The following is a 13,340-nucleotide window of genomic DNA, read 5'->3' on the forward strand; positions in this document are numbered from 1 at the left end:
CAACAGACATGCCCAGTGGAGGGAGATTCCACACAGTTTGCCACTGCTTCTCAGAACTGTCAGGATGAAGAAAAATAAGACAGTCTGAGAAATTGTTGCAGAGAGACTAAGGTGATGTGACAGCTAAATATGGTGTTGTTTGGATCCTGGAACAGAAAGGAGCCGTTAGTGGAAAACCTGATGAAATCAGAGTAAAGTCTGAAGTCTAGTGAATGGTAACGTGGAATGTTAATTTCTTAGTTTTAACAAATGTACCGTGGTTGCATAAGATGCTGACATAAGGAAAAAACTGGGTAAAGAGTATATGGAAACACTCAGTGCTCTTTGCAATTTTCTGTAACTCTAGACTTACTTCAGAGGTAAAGTTTATTGTAAAAAACACTATTTTATATATCCTTGATACTGAATAATTTTGTCTTGAAGGACTTGGGGACATGTGCTTTTAATTGGTAAACTATTTTCAGGGCCTTGTACTTACTTGAATTACAAATGTAACTTTACTCTAAATAGTCCCTGGTGGCTCATATGGTAGAGAATTTGCCTGCAGTGCAGAAGACCCAGATTCCATCCCTGTGTGAGAAAGAGAGCCTGGAAAAAGGAATGGACGCCCACTCCAGTATTCTTGCCTGGAGAATTCCATGAACTAGGAAAAACTGAGCCTGGTGGGCTATACAGTCCATGGGGTGGCAAAGATTAGACATGATGGAGCAGCTAACCCTTACGCTATTTTAACCGACTTTGGTTTTTTGTGTAAAAGTTAAATATTAAGCATTATGCATATATAGACATATGACTAAGTGTGTGCTTAGTCACTTAGTTGTGTCCAACTCTGTGACCCCATGGACTGTGTAGCCCACCAGGCTGCTCTGTCCTTGGGGATTCTGCAGGCAAGAATACTGGAGTGGATTGCCATGCCCTCCTCCAGGGGATGGACACACACACACAGAAACACACACACACACAGAGTTTCCCCCACCTCCTCTAGTTATATATATATATTTTTTAATTTTATTTTTTTACTTTACAATACTGTATTGGTTTTGCCATACATTGACATGAATCCACCACAGGTGTACATGAGTTCCCAACCCTGAACCCCCCTCCCACCACCCTCCCCATATCATCTCTCTGGGTCATCCATTTTGAAGGATAAGGACCTGGCTGTGACCTGATTTTAATATTAAGTGATATTTAATGAGTGCCATTAACATAGATTTTTTAAATTTTCTGTGCTATTTCTATATGTATAGATGTTTTCATTCACCTGGTAGTAGAAAGTTTGTGTTTTATTAAGTCAGATCAGGGATTTTATTCTTGGGATCCTTTTGGGTGAGATATGGAATCGCATGTTTAAATAAAATATTTTTCTTCTGTCGAGGTTAATCTCTCATTTTTTAAGACTTTCTTTATTTTTTCCCCAGATAAAACAATAAAGTTATGGAAAATCAGTGAAAGGGACAAAAGACCGGAAGGGTATAACTTGAAAGAGGAAGATGGAAGGTATAGAGATCCTACTACAGTCACTACACTACGTGTAAGTACATGTTAAAAAAAAAAAAATCTGATTCCGATGAATAGTCTTCTGCACTGTTCTTACGTAGTCTAGATCCTCAACAGAACATGTATAGGAATAATTGCACCCTGTCCCTTCCCAAGATCGTGTGACCAGAGACAGCATTAAAGCCCCCGACTTACAGACGAGGCTCATGGTGGCCAGAGGCTGAACCAGCACTAGACACAAGACTGTTTTGACTTGTTTTTCACTGTGCCACCATGCTCTCTTTTGTTCTTATGGTTTGGTTGTCAGCTATTAGAAGGTTAAGTTTCAAGATTAACTTTCTTTGGAGATCAAAAATTAAAAATGGACTAAATCTTCTAGTTGCAATGAAAAAATACCAAGAATTTGATGCTTCGGGCTGATTTCCTTTTTAGCCACTTTAAATCATAAACATTTATTAGCTTTGCAAGTCTTTCAAGCAAAAGATTAAAACTAGGAAAAACTGTAAATTCTGATAGTATTGCTCTCTGTTCAGTTGGGCTCAGTCGCTCAGTCATGTTTGACTCTTTGCAACCCCGTGAATCGCAGCACGCCAGGCCTCCCTGTCCATCACCAACTCCTGGAGTTCACTCATGTCCATCGAGTCGGTGATGCCATCCAGCCATCTCATCCTCTGTCGTCCCCTTCTCCTGCCCCCAATCCCTCCCAGCATCAAAGTCTTTTCCAATGAGTCAACTCTTCGCATGAGGTGGCCACAGTATTGGAGTTTCAGCTGTAGCATCAATCCTTCCAATGAATACCCAGGACTGACCTCCTTTAGGATGGACTGGTTGGATCTTGTTGCAGTCCAAGGGACTCACAAGAGTCTTCTTCAACACCACAGTTCAAAAGCATCAATTCTTCGGCACTCACCTTTCTTCACAGTCCAACTCTCACATCCATACATGACTACTGGAAAAACCATAGCTTTGACTAGACGGACCTTTGTTGACAAAGTAATACCTCTGCTTTTGAATATGCTGTCTAGGTTGGTCATAACTTTCCTTGCAAGGAGTAAGCGTCTTTTAATTTCATGGCTGCAGTCACCATCTACAGTGATTTTGGAGCCCCCCAAAATGAAATCTGACACTGTTTCCCCATCTGTTTCCCATGAAGTGATGGGACCAGATGCCATGATCTTCTTTTTCTGAATGTGGAGCTTTAAGCCAACTTTTTCACTTTCCTCTTTCACGTTCATCAAGAGGCTTTTTAGTTCCTCTTCACTTTGTGCCATAAGGGTGTTGTCATCTGCATATCTGAGGTTATTGATATTTCTCCCGGCAATCTTAATTCCAGCTTATGCTTCTTCCAGCCCAGTGTAGGAAGGCAAATTTGTTTTTAATTTTTCTTTCCATATTAGCACTTTAAGCAGTCAATATCAGTTGCTTTATAAAACTAAATCTGTGTAGTATTATGCTGTTTAATATTACCTCAGAAACTAATGAAGTCTTCTGAACTTTCAGTTCTCTTGTAGAAAGTGAATATTTTGTAATCACTTCTTTTTCATGTCTTATTGACAGGTGCCAGTCTTTCGGCCCATGGATCTAATGGTTGAGGCCAGTCCACGAAGAATATTTGCCAATGCTCATACATATCACATCAACTCAATTTCTATTAATAGTGATTATGAAACATATTTATCTGCAGATGATTTGCGGATTAATCTTTGGCATCTGGAAATAACAGACAGGAGTTTTAGTATCCATTTGGTTTCCTTTTTCGGTGTTGGGTAACGAAGGCATGTTATCCTCATACTGGATTTATTTTCATTCTCTCCGTGGTGTTTGATTCTCATATAGTTGCTTATTATTTTATAGCACTTTTTTTGTGTTATTAAACACTAGGTGAAATTATTTGATAAAAGCCATAATGTATCAGTTTAAAAACTGGATTCTTGGAATTTTAATGAATTTTTCTCTGTACCTATGAAAATAGAAAAAAAACTTTTAATAGCTGTTTCTTGTAACAGAAACAAATATGCGGAGTATTATCTTTAAAATGTTTTTAATTATAAAAGTATTCTCATTAAGGTTGGAAAAAGATTTGTACAAGTCATGATGCATGATGGTCTAAATACTTCTCATTGTTTATGTTATCCTAAAAATTTTCTGTGATTATGAGATACACACACACACACAAATATATAGAAATGTATATACATGTTTGTTTTTAAGTACTTAAATTCTTGATAAATGTTAATTATCATGACTGCTATTAATGTATATCTTTCCAAATAGATATTGTTTGAAAAATTAACACTGTACTGTAATTCATACTCTACCAGTGCAAGCATACCTCGGGGATATTACAGATTCAGTTGCAGACCACAAGAATAAAGTGAATACTGCCCTAAAATTAAGTCACACGAATTATCTGGTTTCCTAGTGCTTATAAATGTTAGCGCTATATTGTAGTCTATTAAAGTATGTAGTTGCATTATGTCTTTAAAAAAAAACAATATGTATACCTTAGTTTAAAAATATTGCTGAAAAATGCTGATCATCACCTGTACCTTCAGCAAGCGGTAATCTTTGTGCTGCTGGAGGGTCTTGCTTCATTGAAGGTTGCTGACTGATGAGTGGTGATTGTTGAAGGTTAGGGTAGCTGTAGCAGTTTCTTTGAAATAAGACAGCAGTGATGTTTGCCACATCAATTTTGACTCTTCCCGTCATGAATTATTTCTTTGTAGTCTGCAGTGCTATTTGACAGCATTTCACCCACAGTGGAACTTCTTTCAAAACTGGAGTCAGCCCTCTCAAACCCTGCCACTGCTCTATCAACTAAGTTTATGTAATGTTCTAAGCCCTTGGTTGTCCTTTCAGCAGTTGACTAAATTCACCACCTTATGTGTGTAGTTCATGGCACCCCCACACAATTATAGTAGTAACATCAAAGATAGCTGAGCTGATCACAGATCGCCGAAACAAATGTAATAATAATGTAAAGGTTTGAGCTGATGATGTTGGGAAAATGGTGTTTGATAGGCTAGCTTGATGCACAGTTGCTGCAAAACATCAATTTATAAAAAATGCAGTAAATCATAGGTGAAGTGCAGTGAACTCATAGGTGAAGCACAGTAAAGCAAAGCAAAGAAACAAGGTCTGCCTGTAATGCATAAAAAGTGCCTGCTTTCCTATACCTTTAGTGGTCTAGTTAGTGAAAGGGTCTCTTGTTTTCATTTGCTGCTTTCATCCTTAGTAGACTTGAGCATGTTTTCATTTTTTCAACCATTTCTTTTTGTGCTTTTCCAAAATTTTCACTGGATTTGCTTATATTCTTATTAGAGTTTTTTTTTTTAAGTACCTTTTTAATATCAAGTAAATCAGCTCCATTGTTTGTGTGCAGCTTCCCCACTGTGCTGCCTTCCAGATTTTTCCTTTTGTTTTGTTTGGAAATATGGTAAGTTTTTCATATTTAGGATGATGGCCTAGCAATCTTTTCTTCATGTCTTCTGGGATTTATATCATACTCAGGGGGGAAAAAAAAAACCTCTACATTCTAAAATAGAATTAATACGTGTGCTTAAATCTGTGAATGAGCTGTAGATTTGAGAAATACAAAATTATACTTGACCTTTCTTTTAAGTGGAAATTCCTTAATAAAATGCCCTCCAGATATTGTGGATATCAAGCCTGCCAATATGGAAGAGCTGACAGAGGTGATTACAGCTGCAGAATTCCATCCCAACAGCTGTAACACATTTGTATACAGCAGCAGTAAAGGAACGATTCGGTTATGTGACATGAGGGCATCCGCCCTCTGTGATAGGCATTCTAAACGTAAGTTTATTTTCTGATGGTAACATTTTCTGTTCAGCTTCAGACTTGGTAACTATATTTACACAGGTTTCCTTGGTGACTCAGACAGTAAAGAATCCTCCTGCAGTGCAGCAGATCTGGGTTCAGTCACTGGGTTGGGGAGATCTCTTGGAGCAGGCCATAGCAACCCACTCCAGTATTCTTGCCTGGAGAATCCCATGGACAGAGGAGCCTGGCGGGCTACAGTCCATGAGGTTGCACAGTCAGACAGGACTGAGTGACTAAGCACAGCACATGGATCTTAAACCTCCTGTACCTTTTGGTAAGCTGCTTGACTCAGCCTGAGACTTTACAGGTTCTCCTACTGGAATAACATAGAAGACTGTCTCTGGGGCCCATCTGTTGAGTCCCAGTGGATGTACTTTTAATAGAATGCTATTCTTTGGGAACTTGGGTTGCGTTCTCCAGTCCTGTCTGCAAGTAGAACATTTCCTTTCTTGCCTGCTCCCTTTCTCTTCTCCCCACTCCCTTCCTTCCTGTTTTGGGCTTGCTAGGAAGATTTCTTCCTGAGAAGAGGTTTCTTCGGCTCGTTTAAGTTTGAAGAGTACAAGGTTAAGAAATTCAGGGGTTGCATTATTCTTTCCTCCATGTTGAATTTTTAAAAAACTTACTGTTACTTATCTCTTATCAAACGAATTTTACCTGACCACTCAAAACCGTGGGTATGTATGGGAATGGCAAAGGTGGTCTGTGTCTTGTGGTGACGGTGTAGGCAAAGTCAGTGCAGTATATGTAGGACCACAGACCTGACACACGTCAGAGGTGGCAAACGAGTGGTTCTGGTGAGTTAGCCACGGGACTCTGGAAAGTGCTGTGCTACGTAATGCACTTGGGCCTCTTCAGCTTCTGTATTATGTCATTCTCATTCTCCTAAGGAACTCTCTCAGGGAGGTTACAATCTTAAGAGATGTTCTTTGAGATGTTTTCCAGTTCTTTATTGGCCTGTCATTTTTAGCTCACTGCTAGGAAGTTTGTGAATGATGTTTTGTGTAAATGCTTTGTCCAACCCAGAGTAATTACAGATGGTCCCAACCTATTTTGCTTGTTTTAGTGTTTGAAGAACCTGAAGATCCCAGTAACAGGTCTTTTTTTTCTGAAATCATCTCTTCAATTTCTGATGTAAAATTCAGCCATAGTGGTCGATATATGATGACTAGAGACTATTTGTCAGTCAAAATTTGGGACTTAAATATGGAAAACAGGCCTGTGGAAACATACCAGGTATTTGGAATTCTTTCTTTCAATGAATATATAGCCTGTATGTGTTAATCCCAGTACAAAGTGTATGTTCACCATTGGGCTTTTTCCTTCAGAGATCCATGAATACACTGCTTTTCCTTATGTTAAATTTAATAATCTACTTTTATAGATTGTATTTTCTATTTAGTTTTACAATTAAAATGTAAAGCTACCAATTTGTTTCAATAATAACTTTTTTTTCCTACTGTTACCTACATTTGAAGTGAGGATGGAATTAAGGTCTCTACCGAGGTCTGGGGAGAAGACGGGCGAGAATGGCCAGGCCTACTAGAGGCATCCCAGATGGAGTGAGGACACTGCTAGTTAAATTAGAGGTTAACCCTGGCATGTTGCCCAGTCAGGTGAATTGGCTGGTAACTGTTGTCTTAAGCTGACGGTGAGGGGCTTGTGAGTACCCAGCAGACAGCTTTGGGAGCTGCCTGTGTGTCGTAGAATGTCAGTTCTGGATTCTCGTTAGCCGAGCTGCTCCCGTGGGTCCCTTTCTTCTGGAGCAGAGAATGAAGATATGCACAGCTGGAACAGGGTGCAGTTTTTCTACCTGTGCTGACCTGGCCTAGTGATTGGAGTAGACTCACATCATACTCAGTGTAGCAGGTACAGATGCAACTCCCACTGAGTCTGTATAAGCATCTAGCTGACCTGTTTTCTGATTGAAGGGTAATGTAAATATTACTATTTGCCTCACATACTCATTGTGGGTCCTAACCCACAAATTTTGTAAATCCTCGGTGTTAACATTTTCACTTAAAATGTCACACACAGTGGTCTGAATCATTCCATTATACTTAAAGATAAAACGGACACTTACAATGATGTTAGGTTGTTTCATAGAGAATTCTAAGCATTGAGATGTTCTTTTCTATCATTACTTCATTTTAAGGTTCTCATTTAAATGAAAAAGAACAGTGAGATAGAGACTCCTTTTTTTCCCTTATGATCACAACAAATACTTTGGAACTTTCCTTTGTAATTTAGTAATATTAATATAGAAATGTATCATTTCTAAGAATACTTTTAAAATTTATTTTCTAGTTGATCCCTTTGTGGAAAACTAGTGAATATAGAATTATACTTAAAAAAAACAACTATTTTCATTAGCTTTGGGTACTATATAAGAAATGGGCTTTCCCAGGTGGCTCAGTGTAAAGAATCCACCTGGCAATATAAAACCCACAGGAGATGCAGGTTCAGTCCTTAGATCGGGAAGATCCCTGGAGGAGGAAATGGCAGCCCACTCCAGTATTACCTGGAGAATTCCATAGACAGAGGAGCCTGGTGGGCCACAGTCACGGGGTCACAGAAAGTTGGATATGATTGAGTAACTGAGCACATACTGTGTGTAAGCAATAACAAGTGTGACAGATATTTCCATGATGCATACGTGAAGTAACCATATAATTTATCACTGGATCAGGGCAGGGTCATGCAGTACATAACATAGGCACTTAATGATACTGTAGGCTTTAGTTAGTTATGCCCCAAAAATGGTAGTTGAAGTCACAATATTGTATGTTTTTTAATCAACAATTAATAGAAAATCAAGTGTTGGAAAATTCAAATATTGCTATATATTCTTTAATCTGTGTCTTATCTGTGCCATTTTAAAATGTTTTCTGGCCTACTATTCTAGTCAAACTTACAAAGAGTAAATGTGCCATTCCCAGGAGGGTATCTCTCTCAGTTGTATGAAAGAAAAATGTGTATTTGTGGAACAGGGAGCTCAATACCTTTACTATTTCTCAGAGAATTGAGTTTTTGTTTTGTTCTGAGAATTGAGTTTTAATGAGATTTAAGTATGTATATGATCTGAAGAATTCCATGGACAGAGGACCCTGGTGGGTACAATCCATAGGGTCGCAAAGAGTTGGACACAACTGAGTGAGTTTCACTCAATCCATGTGTCTATATAGTCCTTCTTAAAAAGATACAGACTTGTTAAATCATTTCCTAGTTTCAAGAGCAGTAGATCATGTGATGTAGGCTAAGTACACATATGTGTGTGTATTTGTGTATAATATTTTTTTCTCCCCCCGCCAGGTGCATGAATACCTCAGAAGTAAACTTTGTTCACTGTATGAAAATGACTGCATATTTGACAAATTTGAATGTTGTTGGAATGGATCTGACAGGTAAATTGATTTTAATTTGAACTGAACATCTTATTCAAATGTGAATTCTATTAGAGGAAAGAAATTTACTATTTCACTCTTAGTATGATTGCCACATTTGCTAATGGCCAATGTGTTTTTTGACTGAGATAAATGTTTCCCAACTTTATTTTCCTCAGGGTTTCCTTGAAATCTTACAACAATATTGGCAGATAAAAATTAAACATTGTGTTTCACTAAGTAAATGTGAAAATACACTAGAAACTTATGGATATAATAAGTTATTATATAAATTTTAATTTTTTCCTTTAATGAACCAGATCAATCACTTTGTTTATATACCAGTAGTTAAAATGGTGAAATTTCAGTGTTTGTTACTTTGCTGTTAAATTGGTTTCAGAAATATTTAGGTAGTAGATACTTCATTTGGAGTTTCACACACCAGTTTTTCTGGATACTACATCAATACCTCATAGAAGAGAAGAAGTAATTACTATGTATTATTTTAACCATATTACCATGATGATTAGGCTTGTTATAATCCACAGCTTTGCCATAGTACAGTTTCTTTTTACTGTGTCATCAAAACGTGTACCATTATTTCAAAGGACAAGTCTTAATCTTTTCAGTTCGGTTGTCAGTATTTATTCAGTTCAGTTCAGTCACTCAGTCGTGTCTGACTCTTTGTGACCCCTTGGACTGCATGCCAGGCTTCCCTGTCCATCACTAACTCCCGGAGCTTACTCAGACTTAAGTCCATCGAGTTGGTGAGGCCATCCAACCATCTCATCCTATGTCATCCCCTTCTCCTCCTGCCTTCAGTCTTTCTCAGCATCAGGGTCTTTTCAAATGAGTCTGTTCTTCACATCAGGTGGCCAGAGTATTGGAGCTTCAGCTTCAGCATCAGTCCTTCCAGTGAATATTCAGGACTGATTTCCTTTAGGATTGACTGGTTTGATCTCCCTGCAGTCCAAGGGACTCTCAAGAGTCTTCTCCAACACCACAGTTCAAAAGCATCAATTCTTCAGCACTCAGCTTTCCAACTCTCACATCCATACATGACTGACTACTGGAAAAACAGTCACATTTGACTAAATGGACCTTTGGTAGCGAAGTAATGTCTCTGCTTTTTAATATGCTGTCTAGGTTGGTCATAGCTTTTCTTCCAAGGAACAACCCTCTTTTAATTTCACGGCTGCAGTCACCATCTGCAGTGATTTTGGAGCCCGAGAAAATAAAGTTTGTCCCTGTTTCCATTGTTTACCCATCTATTTGCCATGAAGTGATGGGACCAGATGCCATGATGTTAGTTTTCTGAATGTTGAGTTTTAAGCCAACTTTTTCACTCTCCTCTTTCACTTTCATCAAGAGGCTCTTTAGTTCTTCTTTTTGCCATTAGAGTGGTGTCATCTGCATATCTGAGGTTATTGATAGTTCTCCCGGCAGTCTTGATTCCACCTTGTGTTTCATCCAGCCCGGCGTTTCGCATGATGTACTCTGCATATAAGTTAAATAAGCAGGATGACAATATACAGCCTTGACGCACCCCTTTCCCAATTTGGAACCAGTCTGTTGTTTCATGTATTTATTAACCATTCATTATGTTCCAGGAGAACAGACAATAGTAAAAGAAAACATAATTCTGGAATTACTAAACCTACTTTCAAGATATTCATTAGATTACTTTACTCAACAATAGTTTTATCACTGAAGCCTGATATGATTCAAGTTTCCTGGTGCTATTGAAGATAACAGAACTTGAATCATTTATCTGTTGTCTGATTTTTTAAAAATTATTTTTATCTGGTTATAATATGAGGCCACATAGTAGGCTGGCCACAGTAAAGCTGAAGGAGTAAGCAGGCTTCGCCTTTGACCACCACTGCCCTGCCTGAGGCGTCAGGGGAACAGGAAAGGGAAGGTGCTGCTGGAGTAGCATGCAGCGCGCAGCTATACCAGCTCATTCTCCTTTGTTTAAACAGCATCTCGTATTATAGAAAAGCTGTTTGTTTCCCTTAACATAAAAATTTTTTGGAAAGATGCTGTCCTATATAATGACTGTGCAGGCATCTAAGGCAGAAAAATTCACATGGATGCAGTACTGCTGTCTAATCCACAGATCCCTGTAAATATCACAAGTTCCCTCAGTCGTGTTCTTTGTCCCATCTCATTGTCTCTTTTAATCTGGAACAGTTCTTCGTTCTTCCCTTGCCTTTCATGATCTCAGCTTGTTTTAAAACCACAGGCCATTCATTGTATAGAATTTTCCTTCATTTGAGTGCTGTCTAATACTCCCTCATGATTAGATTAGATTCAGGTTATACCTGGCAAGAATACCATAGAAATGCTGGCTAGCAACACCTTTTAAATGGCTATAGACTAGGTGTCAGAATCCATTAAAACCTCAAAAATGCAGGTAACATGGGGATGCCAGTCTAAACTACACAAATTATAAAAATATCTGTCAAAAATACTTGTTTATAATATATTTAGTGTTTAGGTTAAATGATTTTTTAATTAATAAAAATGATATATGCTACTTGTTTTATATTCTTTGAAGCAGATTTCTTAAAAGCATTCATAAGAAGCTGTTTGAACCTGACATGTCCTAGGAACGTCAGTAGCTTATAATGTAAATCAGGGAATAAAGCATTGTTTTCTTAGAAGTGTATACCACAGTTTTGTGTTTTGTTGTTGGTTGGCTGGTCTGGAGGACTGCATAGACTGGGGTTGTAAATGTTTTCAACTAAGACCATTCACTACTACTTACAAGCCTTACTTGAGGATGCTTTCAACTTTGGTGACAGTTTGGGCAGTCATGAAAGGAGTCATGAATAGACATCAAATTAACTGATACCGTATTCCTAGTTTATTCCAGTGATTGGTCTCTGGGTTAGTGCCAGCAGCCCTCGCCCTAAACCCAGATCTGCTTGCAGTAGCTCTTGCTTTGGAGCATTAGGCAGAGTTTGACCAGCGAAATGTTCATCGAAAACTCATTTTCATTATTTGACTGGATGCTCTGTCTCCTTTTCCAGTGTTGTCATGACTGGATCTTACAATAATTTCTTCAGAATGTTTGACCGGAACACAAAGCGAGACATAACCCTGGAAGCATCACGAGAAAACAATAAACCTCGCACGGTTCTGAAGCCACGCAAAGTGTGTGCAAGTGGCAAGCGAAAGAAAGATGAAATCAGTGTTGACAGCCTAGACTTCAACAAGAAAATACTTCACACAGCCTGGCACCCCAAGGAAAATATCATTGCTGTAGCTACTACAAACAATCTGTATATATTTCAAGACAAAGTGAATTAGGGTTGGCCTTCCTAGCAGAAGAACCCACTTCCTGCTTAGTTGAGATAGTTGAATCTAGCATTCGTACTTAAAAAAGAGAGAGGTCCATTGTGGCGCCCCTTTTCCAGTGTTTGACAATGTGCCATTCGACAACACATTTTCCATAGCTACATGGAGAAAGCTCTGTGGATCCCTCCCTGTGGTGTTCTCCATGTCTGCTAGCCATTTAGGTAAGGGTAGGGCACTTTTAATTTAAATGACTTCTTGCACCATCTTGCCTAATGGACTAGATTGGACTGTGTCAACATTGATTTACTCCACTTTTTATGCCTTCCATTGTGATGACGTCAAACACAGTGAAAGCCTTCAGTCATGCTTATGGGATTTAATTGTGTATCCTCATTACTGTATCATTTGTGGGGTACACCCCTCCTCCCCTTTTTTAAATTAAATACAGCTCATTCTTACTGTGGCTTGTAGCATTCCTCCTCTCTGGCCTCCTGGACTCTTCCCTTTCATCTCTCTTCCCCTTGCCCCTCCACCCAGTCTTGGTGGTGGTATAAAAAGGAAAGAACGAAAGCACACAAACGAGTCAGTTTGGGGTCAGTGGTAAAGGGGGTACATGTTGCGAACAAATGTTTTAATAACAGTTGGCTGTAATCACTCCTTGCCGTGTCTGGCACTGAAAATAAGGAAAAAAAATACTACTACTGAATAAAAGTGACAAAGAATGGAGAATCTGGTTTCCTTTTTCTTTTTAATCTACCTCTTTAAGCCAATATTTTGTGTCATACCTTTGGGCGCAGTGAAATGAAATGAGGTTCCATTGTTTAATTGGTATTTTTGTTAATTATTTTTTAAAAGTGTTCTTTTACATGGAGAAGGAGAGGTATTGGTTCTGTATGAACATATTTTCACTATATATTGGTATTCCTAAAGATATCACGATCTATATACATGCTACTAGAGATTTTTTTTATTGTAGTTATAAGGGTACTGGATACATTGTGTCTACACTTAATTCATTATCTGTTAATGAAAACTGTTGTAAATGGGAACCACATTTGTAGAACTTCATTTTTAAAGACTTTTTACAGTGCTTAATTTCATTTTTGCATTACTGAATACTAAGTCAAAGACAAACTTTTTAAACAAAACTTTTTTGGTTATTCAGTCATACCATAACAAAACTATCCTCAAGTGATTTACATAGACAGAATTGACACTGCACTAATATTGGGGGGGGGAGGTATTTTACTGCTGTCAAATCTGAATGAAATGTACTTTGCCATAGATGTTTTTCTTCTATTTTTGGTTTTCCAA

General features: G+C 38.3%; 1 protein-coding gene across 1 annotated transcript in view; it reads left to right on the plus strand.

Moving 5' to 3' along the window:
• The window catches only part of PPP2R2A (protein phosphatase 2 regulatory subunit Balpha), an 87,609-nt gene extending 74,614 nt beyond the window's left edge, over positions 1-12,995 (plus strand). The window contains exons 5-10 of the mRNA XM_052644467.1: positions 1,422-1,534; positions 3,058-3,235; positions 5,152-5,316; positions 6,407-6,576; positions 8,653-8,744; positions 11,759-12,995. Coding sequence (XP_052500427.1) covers positions 1,422-1,534; positions 3,058-3,235; positions 5,152-5,316; positions 6,407-6,576; positions 8,653-8,744; positions 11,759-12,038 — 998 coding nt within the window. The 3' untranslated portion in view covers positions 12,039-12,995. The remainder of the gene's footprint in view (positions 1-1,421; positions 1,535-3,057; positions 3,236-5,151; positions 5,317-6,406; positions 6,577-8,652; positions 8,745-11,758) is intronic.
• Positions 12,996-13,340: the final 345 nt, after the last annotated feature.

Source organism: Budorcas taxicolor, chromosome 8 (genome assembly GCF_023091745.1).
Source record: "Budorcas taxicolor isolate Tak-1 chromosome 8, Takin1.1, whole genome shotgun sequence".
Lineage (NCBI taxonomy): Eukaryota > Metazoa > Chordata > Mammalia > Artiodactyla > Bovidae > Budorcas > Budorcas taxicolor.